General features: G+C 34.2%; 1 protein-coding gene and 1 pseudogene across 1 annotated transcript; one reads left to right on the top strand and one right to left on the bottom strand.

Annotated features, from left to right (window-relative positions):
* Positions 1–831: 831 nt before the first annotated feature.
* LOC136847202 (contactin-4-like) lies at positions 832–17,661 on the bottom strand. The gene is made up of 7 exons (XM_067118637.1): positions 17,504–17,661; positions 14,241–14,341; positions 12,593–12,761; positions 11,840–12,030; positions 11,295–11,424; positions 6,801–6,947; positions 832–6,128 (listed from the first exon to the last, which is right to left on the bottom strand). Exons 1-7 carry the CDS (start codon positions 17,544–17,546, stop codon positions 5,968–5,970), a joined length of 942 nt encoding a protein of 313 aa, XP_066974738.1. The 5' UTR covers positions 17,547–17,661; the 3' UTR covers positions 832–5,967.
* Positions 7,648–10,546, top strand: LOC136849260 (piggyBac transposable element-derived protein 3-like; annotated as a pseudogene).
* Positions 17,662–17,723: the final 62 nt, after the last annotated feature.

The raw sequence follows: 17,723 nt of genomic DNA, 5'->3' as shown, positions 1-17,723 counted from the left end.
TCGTAAGTCTTATTTGCTATTACTGTACTTATAAACATGTCATTTACCATTGCTTTAATTCTTAATATTATACAAGTATTCTGAAATATCTGTAGCCATTAAATGTGAATTCATTTCTACTAATTTTTTCATCTTCACAAGTTTGGTATGCTGATTCACGATAGGGTTCTGGTTTGTGTACTCACAATTAATAAAAAAACAATGTGTTGATTTTCCTGCGAACTTCACCATTCTGGGTAAGAACTACTCATTTACCTTTGTGGTAGGAACTACTCATTTACCTTTGTGCTTCCTTTTTTCAAGTAATTCAGCATCAACCTCAATGTAGGTGGCTGGTGCATGCTTATTTATTAAACCTCTCCCCACCACCAACTCAAAGAATAATTACAGGTCAACTACTGTGTCACCTATTTGTCAGTAAACTTTAGTTATTAGTTTCTTTTCTCTTTACTGAATATGTAATTTTTTTTATTACAAAATACTATAAAAAATTCAGTACATAAAGCTACAGTAAATAAATCATTCTTCAACAAATAATCAAGAGCTGAACACAGCATACAGTACAGTAGAGTCAAATTTTTACCACTTCATAGCTGGTGAAAATCTGTGACTAATTCAAAGATATTACTATTTTTAATATTTTTTATTATCTAATTCCTTAAAAAATAATTAAATTACCTTAAAGCTATGATGTTTCTAACCTTTTTACTCAAATGTTTTCAGGAAAAAACTTCATAACTTAATCAGGTCTCAGGTCTCATGAATTTGCACAATATGCTTTGAAAATACACCGAATAACTTTAAGGAAGTAATGTATACAAAACACCAAAATATGAAATATCTTTATTTCATGTACATAATATAAAGAAAATACAATGACTATATTCCCAACCAATCTGGAGCCTAAATTAAATACTGTTAAATCAACCAAGTACTGAGATTCAATAAAAAAGCTATAGAGCTCATGGCATGTAATTTCATACCTCAATTAAATTACTGTAATGCATATTTACTTATCACCAAATGACAGTCACAACAACATAAACCGTCTATTTATTGAAAATGTATGTCATCACCATAACCTGAAAGAAAAAAATGGTATCACCATATCCTGAAAGAATGGAATATACACCAAACCAAAGTACTGTACATCAACCGACTTGAAAATATCAGGGATAGCAGATTCCGAAACCTGATCACACAATAGATTATGGACTTGAAGAGAAATGCAAAAGTTGGCTATTCATGATAAATATAAATATCAGGGAAGACTATAATGGAACTTCAACTCATCTAAAAACTAACCATGTATAAATCAGTAATGTGTAACGTAATCCCTTGTTATCTGCTTCTCGACTTTCAGTACCACACTCAATTTGGCAACTAGCTTTGACAAAGTCAAATTTCTTTTTTCTTTTTTTTTTAGAAAAAAGTTCTCAAAATTCAAAACAGCAACCATAAAACACATTTACATGCACAACAGATAATTACATCAGTCACTTACTTGCTGTCATACTTTATTTGGTATCTGAGTGAGATAACCACTTTTAATAAACATCACTGTAACCATCGAAATGGAAGATATTCATTTACGCAACAAACTCTCTAATCACTACAACCTCTTAATTTCAATCTTCCAGCAGTAACAATTTCAATCTTCCAGCAGTAACAAGGGAGAACTCTAGTTAGCAGAATATTGACTTGTTAATGCAGCACTTATAAAGGCCTAGTTAACTTCATGTGAGTGGCATAATTTTAGGAATTGAAGGCTCTTATCTTCAAATTTCACACAAAATTCTACAAGCTTGCACTCTAAAGGTATGCTGAACAATATTCTACATGCTTGTACTAAACTTCAGACAGTGACCAGCGAGCTTGACAGCAAATTCTGTTGCATTTACCACGAGGTTCTATACAGGTCCTTTGAACACAAATGCATTTATCACTACATTCTAGTATCTGCACTTAAAACTCTCCATTGAAGATGCAAAGCATTCTCCTTACTATCAATTTACACAACCGACTGGTAATGCTTTGCCTGTAAAAATTCTTCAATCATGTTTTCCAGTATGTACCATATACATTATATTCTTCCAAAAACAACAGAACTGCGTAGTTCTGTCAGCACACAAAAGTACTAATATACCCCATTTCCAAGCTAAATCTTTTACGTGACTAAAATCAGTCTGCATCCTTAACCCCAGAATTACTTTTAATCATATACAGTATATTCAAAATGAATACTCACATTACTATCACAATATTACAATGAATTGTAGACCACTAATAACTGATGTCTGCAATCTAAATATCATAAGTATTCAGTGAGATGCTAAAAAATCTTAGCATTTAAAAATGCTCTATGAAGCTACTCAGACCCATATTTTGATAAAAATTAAAAGCAGAATATGAGCGAATAAACAGACAAATTGAGAACAAACAACATTTAAGGACATTAAAAACTTACCCAGCAGTTTCTAATATAAGAAAAATAAAAGACGACACATAACCAATCACTTGCTTCCCTACACAAATGAAAGATCATAATGGGGCCAAGCTATTAAACACAAGTATATGGCTGCCTCAGTGCTTGAGACACTTTTCACTAGAGCATTACAACCACTAGAAAAATCCATTAATGATAATAGTAGGTCAGAGAAGCTGTGGCTCATCATACGAAGCTAGATTTGGCATTCAAAAAGCATCACTAATGTCCCATTTAGCAACCATCATCCATTGGCAAATTAGGAATACAGTGACAAGAAAATAAGCATTTGTTTCATAATGAATTCAAAATACAGTAGTGACTGTGTACAGCCAAACTAAAGAAAACGAAATTACATTTTGACCCTGATTTAGTAAGCCTGACACAACACATCACTACTACCACATACTGAAAACAGAATAAAAAAAAGGCACCTACTTACAGAGCAAGAAACAATCATAAATGCGAGAAACCAACCATGTAGACTTAGGTAACAGTTTCCCTGTGCTGCTGATAAACAGATGAACGAAACTGCATTAAACAATAAGCTTATACGTACTTAACTGAAAATTTCTCTGTTCAAACTAAAAACACAAATAAGTTTGAAACTTTGTGACTTCCTTGTCAAAAAGGAATGAATCAATATAAATGGAATGAACAATGAATATGTACTTCAAGTCAATGACCAGACATTGACCACATTCTAAAATTGCTGCTATACTTCAGATCCCAAACACCACCACACAAAGTTCCAATGCCATGCTAAAGAGGAGTCACAACACTAAATGGAATCTTGACAGCCTTATGATAACGTGCGTCTCAAACGCACAGCATAATCGTAAACATATGAAACTTACAAAATAATATCTAGCTGACTGATCCTTACAAGCGACTGATGACAATCTCTGACATTCACTTAAACCTAGCAAGATTCAAGACACAGCATACAAAAAATATGCAAACAATCCACAACTATGCATCTTCACAAACTCTTGAATGAGTGCCAAGAGCAGTCAAACTACAACGCTATACTGCATTACATAACATCAAAAGCACTTACAAAGCAAGGCATGTATGACCATCACAGATCTCGTAGTTTACCAAAAGAGTTAGCTCATCAGAGGGCTAAGCTAATGCACCAGAGCAACTGTTATCATAGGCCTAGAAAGCAACAAAAGCATCTGTTTCACTTATTCACTCACAAAGCCAAAGCCCAAACCAGTTTCTAGGAAATAACTAGGATTTAATCTAGTCCTGATAATTTCTTTCACTGAACAACAAATTACTACACATCCCTTCAATGACACTTGACTTTAACAGCAATTCTCATCACTTTACACTAGTAACATTTACTTTATTACAATCCAAGAAGTTTAGTAAGCCACATTTAATATGTTCAACTAATACTTGTTCTGAATCACATTTCACTATCAAATACTAAATAATCTTTGCACTTCTTTAAAGTAAATGTCTTACTTTCCTTTCCGCTAAACTTTTGAGCTTAACAAATCTCAAAAGCTTTCAATATACTAAAAGAGAGCAGAAGATGACCTGACAAATTTCTATGCAGTACTATCATTTCCTGCATAATCAAAGGTCCCTGAGTTTAACAGAAGAGTTGCCATACATCAACTTAGGCCTCTGATGCACCACCTAAGCTATGGTATAAGAGACCTATGAACTTGACTAGCATGGTAAAAAATGATTCGTGGCACTTGGCAATACTACTTATTTTTCCTACACCAAATCTTACGACAACTTGTAAATCAATTCAATCCACAAGCTTACACCTTGATACTTTAATATATGGTTCAATAGTTACAGTACTGTAAAAGTTAACAATTATATATATAAACATCATACAAGTTTATCGAGCTACATGGAAACCCCATTAATATCTCAGGACTTCTAAAACCCTTCATGAAAGAACTTGTTCACCTCCAGAAAATCAAAAGTATAAACTGCTGATTGAATTCCCATTATCCTACTAGAGAGCTACTCTAACAATCACCTTCCTCTTAAAAGTAGCTAATGACACAGTGGGGAAACAAAAGTGAGATATACTCTAAGTGACTAGAATAAAAGTACTGTAAACAATAAGATGAGAGAGGCAATCCATAAAGATGAATGATAAAAGCTTACTCACTAAAATCAAATAAAAAGTCATACCATACCTGTCTAATAACTAGTCTTATCTTAATAAATTAATTTTATAGATTTTGTATTTTCTAAACAAATGTGAAAAAAGGCATCTGAGCACTTCAACCACAAGAGAACCCATAACTTAAAATCACACTACGCAGAGAGAAGTACAGCATCCCACATACCTTGCAGCAGGAATAAATAAATTTTTTTGCATGGTGTGCTCATACTCACAGTAAACCAAGTTCCTTTTTCTTTTCTCTGGTAAATCCCTAATAACAAAAGTGTAATAAAATGATGCTTAAGGTTGGAAACCTATTACAACTATTAAAGGAAAAATAAATGTCACCTCATTTCCACTCTTGCAAAGTTGGCTACTGTATAGTTTCCTGAAATTTTAATTGGTCACCTGTTGTACACCTGGTGAGGTGATTTTTCTTGGACTAACATTAACAAATTATAAACACCAGTATTACTTTATAACAGAGTGTCAGCAATGCCAAGATATAGTTTCAATCACTCTTCCTAAAACTGTTCATTTCTTCATATTTCTAAGGATGAGGTTCTATTAATTACACAAAGTTTTTGTACAAGACGTGATGTGACAAGTTTCTGATGTGTAAACTACAAAAGCATAGGAAGTTATTTGTGCAATCAGCAGTTGAAGCAACAATTACATTGCTTTTGAGCAAGTGCACATAGCAGTGTTTGTTTATAAGAAAACCCCTTTTTCCACTCAAAGTTACTATAAGTGAAATTGTAATAGATGTGCAAGATAATAAAAATATTTAGAGATCTCCCAATACTAGGACAGCAATTTACTAAGCAAAAGTGAAATATATTTGAAAAGACCATTACATTTAGTGAAAAAACCAGTCTTTTTCCCATGTTATTTTGTGCTGACAGAGTCTCAAAAATCATGTATTAATCTGAGATATAGTAAAAGAATAATTATTCTCAGAAACTTGTATTCATCAAAATTTACTATAATTCACAGTCTTGTCTTGGTCTCACCTTCAGCTACAGTTTGTGTCCTATCCCAGAAATTTCATGTACACTACATACTGCAGTAGTTGATGTAACATACGTAATTTAGATATAATTTGTTTACTGACACACTTTGAATGTCTTTACATAAAAAAACATACTTTTGTAATAAACTGCATTCAATTATGCATTCACTCACTGATCCTCTGGCACACTGTTACAACCTTGTACTAAAGAACTTTCCTTTATAAAAGAAACTGTCCTGAAAACTTACAACACATTAACAAATAAACACACATACAAATAAACAAACATATGGAACAGCCTCAAAATGGCAGCATCAAACAACAGCATCATACCAGAGCTGTCCGGCTACATGAAGCTGTAGGGGACATAAGGAGACTTTCATGTATTGCTGCCTCAAGATGGTTGTTGGGGTCTCCATGACTATTCTGATAGCCAGGATTTTCAATAATGTTTGGCACAAGTTCAATTCCCTCAGAACAATCTGCATCTGTAACCAAACGAAAATATTAGAAATTCATTTTTGTGGCAAAATGAACGCTAAACAACACAAAAGGAAATACTGGTATCACAACAAAATAAGATATATTGAAAGAAAATATATGTCATACAGTAATGGGTTGACTCAGAATTCAGACTTGTATTATTTATTTTTTATTATTGCAGATATGCACAGTATCTCTGGGCTGAGTTGACACTTTTTTCTTTCAGAACACAAACTTTTTATCCATTTCAACACCACAAATCACAAATGCATTCATGCTGAATTTGTGTGGTATTTTCTGTGTAGAACAGGCACAATTACCTGGATTTTCTGAGAGCAACTGGACCAAAATTTGCCTGGCAAAAAATTGGCCTGAAATTTTCATAGATAATGTAGGGCTTTAAGTGGCATGTGGTAAAAATGATGCTTGCAGAGGGCATAGCTCAGAGAGGAGGAAAAAAGAAAAGCTGATGCAAAACCATTTACAAAGATGATTACTTTTATTAATCTGTGGAAATTGGTAAGCTCTACTGCTCCCTTTGTGGTTGAGCCTACTCTTAGCTCTTCCTTTCCTTATTTTTTCTAGCCAGGATTAGAAAAGGACATTAGGTTGCCTACCCCACAAACCTTTCCATTAAAGAAAACAAACCAAGAATTGTGTTCCAAATGCCTACTTACCTGATTTACCAAACCTGTGCTGCTGACAATGGTCCACAAGAAGATAGAGACCTGAGACAGTTATCACACCCATGACAATGACAACAGCCACAATCCACACTTGAGGACTAAATCCTTCCATGTTTTCCTCTAGCATCCTTGCTAACTCTGAAAAACAGAACATCTGTCACAAGAAAATCAAAAATACTTACTCTCTTACAAGATATGATGAAAATTTTTAAAAAGTCACTTACTTTTATTTTCCAAAAGTGTTCAAAGCTATGTATAAGTGTAACAATACTTCTAAATTAATATCAACTCACAGATAGAACAAAAGAATATTTGGCACAAGATCAAACTTCTTACAAAGATTTGTTTCTATACAGACATGTTTCATTATAAGAGTTGTTCTACATCCCTGCATCCAGGGATTCTATTGTGTGGGTTAATAACAAATGCATAAAGGTCAGATTAGCGTGGCCAACTCAAATATGGAATACCACTTCAATTAGTGTTCTTTCTAGAATGAACACAAAATCCAACAGCTGGTCTAATTTACTTTAATTTTTTACTGTTGGATTCATTGTTCCACAATGCCAGCTATTTACTGAGGATGATGGATTTTGAGGCTAATAGGAAATCATTAACAAACAGGTATATTTGATCTAGTCGTAACTGACTGCACCTTCAGGTGCTTTCTCAGTATCTTCATTTCCTTTTTAATGCCTACATGTGCAGGAACCTAGCATATTCTATATCGATACTGGTTTGATACAATTTGCATAATGAGAACTCAATTTGTTAAATGATGGTAGTTTTAGAACAATAATTTTTAAGTCCCTAATAATTAAAAACTTAGCCTGAAGTAATGGTATCAAAGAATCAGGTGCAGAAGCAGCAGGCCAGTCTCCAGGCAGAGCAGACAGGACAAGTACAAAATTGAGGTGAGTGGGTTGCAATTGGATAGATATAGATAAGGATATTTTTTCTTATTTGCTGATGTATATTCTTTGGTTTGCCACTTGCACTATGCTAGGCATTACAGCTTTTTATACAATATTATACGGAGGCTGTCAGTTCTCTCCTCTATCAACGGGTTAGAGGTAAGTGCATGCCAACACTCAATGGTTAATTTTCTAGCGAGTCTTCCTCTTGATTCTATGGTCAAACAGCTGTCAATTTTAAGTCTAGGATGCTGTGCACCTCACAGGAAATTTCTGTCCTCTTTATGCTCTCCATGGCAAAAGTTTGTTTACTCAAAGCAGATGCCAGATGGCAGTGTAGCAGAGAACTTTTATGAAGTGACTGAACATTGTTGACACTCCATCAAACCTAAATTTCTGAGAAGAATGGAACCTAAACCAGGTAAGAGATAAACTCAAATAAATTTGTGTGCATGTAAGAACATTTAGAGTATATATATGTTTTCAAAGTTACATATCACATATATATACAAGACTATGTGAACTTTTTAAAAAATGACTTTTTTGGCCTGTCAGGCATACCTGTGACTTTTTATAAGGGGACTAATTTGTCCTCTTCGTCATAGCACCAGATATTTATGAGGATACATATTAAAACAGTGCATTTTTTAGTGTTTTTGTTTCTTTTATTTGCTGTAGGGTATTACAGTATATGAAAATTGTAAACGGAAGATATGGTAGCCTAACCTAACCTAAGGAAGCCTAGCTAAGCCAAACTTACCCTAACCTAACCCACCAACCTAATCTAATGTAACCTAGCTTAGCGTAAGTTATCAAAGCTAAACTAACCTAAACTAAACCAACCTAACCTCTGAACCAAACCTACACTAACCTAACCAAGCCTAACCTAATCTAACTTTTTTTTTTACTTTGACCCCTGTTATCTTTTGCTTATTTTACCTTGATATAATTTGCTGCAATTGATATCAATTAAAAAGAATTACGTTTCAGTTTCATTAGAAGTAGACTAACTGTGTTCCTAAAGCTGAAACAAATGATTATCATAATTTTCAGGGCCCTACACTCCCTTCAGCAGCAGAGAATTTTATGGACAGGGCAGGCAGACTTCAAGCCATATTGCACTTCATGTACAAAGCATAATGGCAACCAGTGATGCAGATGATGATGACAAATGTAATGAAATAGACGGAGCTTATCTTCCCTCACTGGAATGTAGGCATTTTTTTTTTTACTTGAAAAAAGAACTGAAATACCAGTCAAGACTGATATAAAGAAGTTATTCCTAGGGTAACATACGAAAAAAATTTTAAATGTAAAACTATTAATATTATTTTTTTCAGTGGTTTCAATGATCAATGTAGCCATTGTGCTAAAAATTATTTTGAAATAACAGGTCCTCAACATATTTACAGCATCAGTTGATGACAGCAAAGGAGATGATGAAGATGAGGAAGAATTTGGAGTAGTACTAGAAGTTTCTGAGGAATCACCGCAACCAGCAGTACCAAGAAAAAGAAGTAAACCAACTAACCAACTGTGCTGGGAACAACTATCAGCCAGGCATAATGCACCAACTGTTCCTATATTTGATGCACCAGATGATAATGTAGATCCTACTGTTAAGTTACCCATAGAATATTTTAGTATGTTTTACTCCAACTAGTTTTTAGAATTGATTGTAGAACAGTGCAACCTTTACTCCATTCAAAATAATGCAAATAAACTTTTAGAGGTGAATCAAGAAGAGCTAAAACAATGGCTAGGAACCTGTCTGTATATGTCCATGAGTAAAATTCCCAATACCAGGCTTCACTGGTCAGGATGGATGAGACAGTGGCTTCAGTAATGTGTAGGGATAGGTGGGAGCAAATCAAAGCAAACTTACATCTTGTTGACAATACAACTAATGACAACACTGACAAATTATTCAAAGTTAGACCACTTGTTGATCATCTGAGAGCCGAATTTCAGAAGATACCTATGACAGAAAATCTTTGTGTGGATGAGCAGGTGGTCCCCTTCAAAGGACGTTCATCAATGAAGCAGTATAATCCCAAAAAACCACATAAATGGGGGTATAAAATATTCATTTTAGCTAACAGCAAAGGGATGGTGTATGACTTTATTCCATACACTGGCAAAATAGAACCTCTGAACAAGCCTGATGTTCCAGACCTCAAAGCAAGTTCAAATTCAGTTCTTCATCTTGCTGAAAGTATACTTTGCATGAAGAACCACAAATTGTATTTTGACACTTGGTTTACTTCACTACCTCTCATTGAACATCTTGCTTCTAGGGGGATATGGTGCTGTGGCACAGCACAACAAAGAAGATTACCAGGTTTAGCATTCAAGTCAGATAAACAGCTCATAACAAAAGGTTGGGGTTCTTATGATGAATGGGATGCTAATAGTGGAGACACTACCATTTCAGTTGTGAAGTGGTTAGACACAAAGTCAGTATGCTTAGTGTCATCTCTTTCAACACCATGGCCAGTAGATAAGTGTGCTAGATATGACAAGAAGATCAAAGATACTGTTGAGGTTCCAAGGACCTTTATGGTCACAGATTACAACAAAAACAAGGGAGGCGTGGATTGGCATGACCAATTAATTTCTTACTATAGGATGGCCTTTAGAGCAAAGAAATACCAGCATAGATTGATTTTTCACTTGATAGATATAACTGTAGTACAATGTTGGCTATTGTACAGACGCTCGGCAATTGAATTAGGAGTTCCTAACAGTAAACAGAACACACTCTGTGAGTTCAAGATTAGACTTTCCAAATCCCTGATGTACTGTATAGTGGAAAAGGCATAACAAAAAAAAGAGGAAGGCCTTCAGGTTCTGCAGAAGCTACTTTTGCCAAGAAGGAGAAAAAAGGTAAAGCAACTAAGCAAATTCCTGATAAAGATATAAGACTTGACCACGTTGCCCACTTCTCTTCTGTTAGTCCAAACTGAGGGACATGTAAACTGCCTGGGTGTAAGGGGAAGGTAAGCATGTATTGCATCAAGTGTGAAGCACACTTGTGCTGCAATGATAAGAGGAACTGTTTCCTTGATTTTCATACCAAATAAAGGAATAGCCTCACAAGAATTTGGGGGGGGGGTCAGTACCATTACATATTTTTTGGCAGTTATGATCATAGAAAGAATATTTCTTTCATTTTTCATGTCAACCACTTGATTTTCCTCTTTTTTTTTTTAGAAAAAAAGAAATATTCAGTTTTCTTTAGAAAATGACGTTTTGTCTCCAAGCTGTCATGCGCCTGCGAGGACTTTTTAGCGCTCTTTTATAAAAAACCTTATGAATAAATAAGTTGAAATTTTGTGATTAATTGTTTATTTGGCCACTAATAAGTAAGAAAAATGTAGTTTAGATTTTTTTTTAAATCAGAAAAAATTCAGGCAGTACAGGATTAAGACTTAAGAAGTTGTGTCTAGAGGAATTCAACACTGTGAATTAAGGCTGATTATGATTGATGAGTCTGCCATGGAAACGATTAGGGAATAAACAATACTATCACATATAGTGAATTTAACCAAAGTGAAAGGCTTATACTTACCAATTTCTGCTACATCATGAAGAGTAGTGCCATTAACAGAAACAATATCACTGACACCGTAACTATTTTTGGTCCAAAGTTGAAACTCATAAGTACTATTTGGCTGAAGATGATATATATCAACTTGATTCTGGAAAGATATAAGTATAATCATTTGCAAACATTCTCCTAATAAATAAGGTACGTGAACTAGAAATGGGTTGTCTGATCCAATAACAGTACTGTGTGATTTCCAACCATGTCAAAAATCATAATCCCAAACAAATGATACACCTATCGCGCAACACAAAAAAGTTAGGAGGCAAATTTCTGGCTTTGAAATTAGGGAGATGGTGTACAAGAAATCAAGTAAAAACGTAACTCACTGTTTTATATCTGTTATGCTCAGCTCTGTTCCCACTCATCATTACAGCTCCAAGCTAGACTGCCATTTAATGCTAATTTACATCACTTTGGACCTTTACTGTTGTACCAAGAATCCATGAGTTATGCATCCTGAAAGCTATATTAACTGAAGTTCATTTTACACAGCACTCAATTCCTACCTGATTAGGAGCAATATGGTGAGGAAGATGCAACCACTGGCTAGAAGGAAGTCGTCGATATCTGAGCTGCAATGTTGTCTTTGGTCCTTCTAAGGAGTCTTCCCAATCATCGTCCAGGTGCAAATGCCATTTGACAATGGCAATTACAGTCAATGCATGGACAGTAACATTTTGTGGAGGATCAGGAGGTCCTGTTTAGTTAAGTAAAATCTCAATATTCTCTCAAATGTTGAATGATTTGTTCTTAAAACTTCTAAGATATGAGTCAAAGTTGAACATTAAAACAATAAAATTACAAACACTTCCTTATTAGCAAATCAGTTAGATTCTACAAGACTGTTCTTGAATTTATGTGCCCCTTACTACTTTTGGTATACAGACCAAATAAACTCTAGCATAAAACTTCTTCAAAGTGTAAAAGCCTACTGCTTTCAAGTATGTGGAACAATAGAAAGTGAAGAACTTACAAAATAAAGTAAAAAAGTTAATCACAGAATTTCTCCTTTTTCATTAAACAAGAATAAGCTTGGAAAAAAAGGTAGATAAAATGAAATTTTCTGTGTTCACTTTACAGTTCAAAATCTGGCAAACACTAGCCATACAACCGTTACTGAAAAATTCAGATGTAAAAACATTTAAATACATACCTTGTGGTCTGAAAATGAAAGACCTTTTTGTGTTAAGCATAATTAAAACAACTGGCTGTATAGTACAGTGTATGCATATGTCATGTATCACACAATGGAAACCCACCTCTGACTATCAAATTATATGATGAAAGAAGTCTTTCCTCAGACTCCTGGCGGCATATGTAATATCCAGTCATCTGCCGTGTGACATTGGGTAAATATAATGACCCATCTGTATGTACGTATCTTCCAAAGTTATCGTGTGGCCCTTCACTAAGCCAAACGACAGAAATCTGAAATAACATGTTTAAATCACTTTCTTCTTCATGTAAAACACTAAAATAAAAATAATACCAAAGAGCAAATAGACATAAATCAGTGTGTACTTTCTCACACAGGTGTAATGCCACTATCTTACTGTAATCAATACAAGAAATCATACTTTTTCCAATTTGATATGCAGCAATATTTCACCTTACATTACCAATATGGATTTTTAAAAATATCTATTACAATACTGTACAGGGATACTTTAGTAATTAATCCATACATACTGAATAATAAGTGATTTTGAAATGATGCCATTAGCCTGGTTACCCATTTCTCTCACTAGTATGACACTCTTCAAACCTAAAACTCTAAGCTTGTTTTAGGAACACTGCAAGCTGACCTCTTGGACTCCCACTATAGATACAGGGTTGGAGATATCCATAAAACTATAATCTACTATCGACGACAATATGCAATGACAATCATCACGAAAAGGTGTACATACAGTGTTCACACCTAAAGCTATTTCCTCTTATTTCAGTGTAGATAACTAGGCATGTACCATCTTCTCAATATGATATCTTTTGCTTAAAAAATTCAGAAAAAATTCTGTTGAACTATTCTGGTTTCCTATTTTTCTTTAGTGCCTATGACTAATTCCTCAATATTCTTTCAATGTTAACATATATTTTCCATTTCTCTACATAATTACATTTCTAAGACAATGCTCCAGTTGAGGATATATTATGCTTTGCATATTATTTTGTCATTTTACATTTAGATAACATGGGGCTGGATTTTTTCCTTACTCTGGCCTACAAGCTGCATGTATAATATTCAAATGGTACATGTTTTGTACTGTGACTTACCAATAATAAAACAACAAAATAAGTCAGAATGATGTTTCCATATACCCATAATCATAATAGTAATAATAAAACACAATGAGGACGACAATATAAAAGAAACAAAAGGGTAACAAGTCTTGTATTAATGGCAATTACTATGCACTACCAATGGGGGCACATTTATCCCTTGCAATGTAACACATTACTGTTCCATTTACAAAGGCACTCTACTCTGTTAATATTCTTACATAACTTCAATTTCACTGTGATGTTTCAAATTATATCAGATTTCCAATAGGTTTCATATTGAGAAATTTGTACATCAACAACACTTTAGCATAAGTCCTGCACACTTATGATTTTAGGTTTGAATGTTCACTGATAATTTTTTATATATACATTGTATTGTTATTTATCATATATTAAGGAAAATATCCACTTGGTTAGTTATGGGTACTTTATACTATACTGGTATGCTTAGGTTGATAGGTTGTCTATGCATTTTCAAAGTTTTCATTAAACCCACATTTTCTCCACAGCCACCAAGCTTCATAAAACTTCAATAGCAAAAATTTCATAAGACAATTATGTTACATCTGCTACTTAGCCATCAACATAACCTATAGGGAAACAGTTATTAAAAAGATAACTTACATTAGAACCATGGTCACAGGGGAGAGTTACATCATCTTTTACATCAACATAGCGAGTAACCACATCGTCGGGGATATGGTCAAAGATACTACCATATACACCTGAAAAGTAAATGAGTCAAGATCACATTTCAAAATTTAAATTAACTGCGAAGACATGATCTGTTAATCATGTATTTAGAAAGTATACAGAATGTTAAAAGAAAGCTTCAAAATTACATGTCATAGACCAATCTTCATATGGTAAAAAAAGCACTAAAATCCAAGTACATAAGGATTACACTCATAAACACTTGTCCAGTCTAAAATAGCCAAATTAAACGTTGGGCACACTACATTCCTCCTATATCTATGTTGTGCAAGGCCGAAGGACTTGCAGTACCTACAGCACTAATTGTGGTAGCTTGGTTATCTTGGATCCCACTTTTAGATTCTTTATACTAAGTAGTGACCAAACAATCATCTCCTCAAACTTTGGGTTTGATATGGTATCATCATATGCAAAAGTGACTGTTCCCATGTTTGAAGGAACACTCAAGAGGACTTTCTTTTGTGAATTTTTTAGTTTTATTAAAAGCTGTGCTGGGCAGGATAATTGGAGAGCAGAAATTCTTTGGTATATTACTAAGAAAGCTTCCCTCTCGACTTCACCAGCTAAACTTGTTGACGTCAGACTTTTTATAAAGTGCACTTATTGTTAAAATGCTGCTTGTGTTATCTGTTGATTTTAACATGAATAGTTTAATTTATACTGTAAGGTAAAATTTGACTTTTTAATTCTCTCTCTTGATAAACTGAACCTTGACGCCCCAAATCATTTGAATAGATGTGGAAAGCACTTTACTGAGGGATTCCTAAATGTCATCGGTGGAAATGCAATTACATTACAAAGAATTCTGAAAATATAAAATGTATGTATTCAGAGTGCTACCATCCAGTCAGCAATAATAATACTTAATTGACCCCAAAGGAAAATGGTCAATATTTCTCAACTACAAGAAACCTTCAGTCTCTCTCATGACCTTATGCTAAGCATAGTGGCTCGTTTGGTAGTGTTACAGATCAACATGGCAGGTTATCTCTAGAATTCTGTCAACAAGAGTTCTACCTCAGATGACTCGAACATTGATATAGTTCACTGATACCTCTAACAATTGTTGACTTTGCAATGACAATTTACTTAATCAAATACAGTACTAACAGGTAATAAGGATCACATTAATGAGTATCCTGCATTGCTGATTCAGCACTAGGAAATAAATGCATACAAGGAAGGTAAAATGACATATTTGGGGGCTGGGATTTTTAATGTAGCAAGGCCCTGTTGCTTCCACTGAAAATAACCCACAGCCTTTTTTGCAGATGATGTCTCAATCTTTACAAAAGTATTTCTTATAACAATGATTTAGAGTTCACATCTAATCGCACCATCAATGTTATAGTAGTGATGAATATCAGTAACTTTTCATCCCCTAACTCTGTAAATTAGTTTCAAAGACACAAAATAGTATACTGTCATGAAATGTGATGACTTCTGATAATGTTAACAACATAATAATAACAAATTTCTTCATAACAAAGATAATGGACAAAGGACTTTCAAGTGCAAGACTGACATTATACAATATGTAGCAACAGGCGCTAGCATAATGTGAAAACTTGGTGATAATTAAGAAGCTCATGATGGATATGACACAAGGCAATGTCATTCGGGAAATCTACAAATTTGATAATAAAATGGAGCCTGTCTGCTGGGCCAAATGAAGACTCCAAAATAAAAAAATAATGCTGGCTAATTCAATTAAAAATAAAGTTATATTGTTCAGTTCCTAGTTCCTCAATCAGCAATCAATGGTGATGATAATAACACACCATAAATGATCAAAGGAAGACTGTTTCTCATCCACTTTTATCTGTAAAAGTTTTCATATTTTATGCACCAGTTCTTACAAAATACTTATTTTACTCACTTTCTATGCCTAAAATTCTCCAAGCTTGAGATTTCTGTTTCCATTATTGATTATAAATACTCAGTCACTTGGATGTTTTAATCTTAAATCATTCGCTAATCACCCTTTAATTTTTTTCCTCGAAAAAATAATATAGCAACTTGTCAAATCTAGCTGTTTTAATCTTTCATCACAGACTATGCATCATTGAAGTACTAAAGCAGCATGTAACTTCAGGCTCTTTTAATCTAGTTTCATTGCCTGATCATTATTTAATTTTTTACCTGTAATTTTCTGTAAAAAAACTTATAAAATTAAGTATAACCACAACTCATAATCCCACAAGCATTGATGATGCCAATTCATATTTTACTCACAGTAGGGTACCTGATTCCTTAAATCTGCTAAAAGCCCAATTAACCTAAACTACTCTAATAACCTTCCAGTCAAGATGAATACGAAGATATTCAACTAGCAAATATAAAGCTGCCTTCCCATCTGTAGTTCTTATGACTAGGCAGCATTTTCATTGTTAATAAGACTTCAACCTCCTTGTACAGTAAAGTCTATCAGCATAATTTATTGCTGAATGTTTACAGTCTCGGAAACTGTGCACTGGCTCTCATTTTCTTTTCTATATAACAAGTGTATTGCTTCCTTCAATTCTGTACAGGTCACATAAATTACAGTATTAGGTTACTGTATGAAGGACACCCTATCCCTAAGTTTGCTTTCAGATCTCCCTTTCATTATGGCACTGCATCGACTTTATGTGATTATTTTATATACTTCTTAAACTAATTCCTTCTAGACCTTTGCTATACAGTAAATCTCAACGTCTTCCCTTTTGGGCCATATTCGAAAGCCTTCTATATCATACCTTCTACTTATTAATATGACATCGACTTATAGAAGTTTTCTGTCATAGGTCTAACCCTACAGCCTCAAAACTTCAACCCCTAAATCATAATTTGTGCATACTGCCTCCAGCCTGTGCTTTCGCTCCATAAAGGACTCTATTTGCTATTTCGATGTTTACTTTTAGACTGCAGAAGCCTCGCCCTGAATCTGGGAAAATCTAAGGGTATCGATCCCACCGTAAGAATTAGTAACGTAAAGGAGATACCTATGTAGACAGTCAATTTACTTTTACATAAATGAGAAAAGGAAAAATTGTCAATTTCCTCAACAGAATTTAAAAACAAAGAAGAGAAATACCAGTGAAACAATCAATGGGTGGAGTGAGTCAACAAAGTCAACAATTCAGACTCTTTCTACTCCTGTTTCTTTCAAAATAAATGAAAAGCAGCTTTACCTTTGAATAGATGCAGGAGAACAAATAAATCCCTAAGGATCATTTCTTCATTGCTAAAGTCACTTTTACAAGCGTAATGATTCACTAAAACGCTAAGTGGGGCGTCATTGTTGTTGTGGTTTCGTTCCCAAGCTATAGACGACTGAAGTTTAGTTTACGTCTGCAAAATCTCAGAGCTTATACACAGCTCTCTTTCTTCTTCTTCTTCTTATGCCAGCGG

This window comes from Macrobrachium rosenbergii, chromosome 2 (assembly GCF_040412425.1).
Source record: "Macrobrachium rosenbergii isolate ZJJX-2024 chromosome 2, ASM4041242v1, whole genome shotgun sequence".
NCBI lineage: Eukaryota > Metazoa > Arthropoda > Malacostraca > Decapoda > Palaemonidae > Macrobrachium > Macrobrachium rosenbergii.
This window is presented reverse-complemented; position numbering and strand designations above follow the sequence as displayed.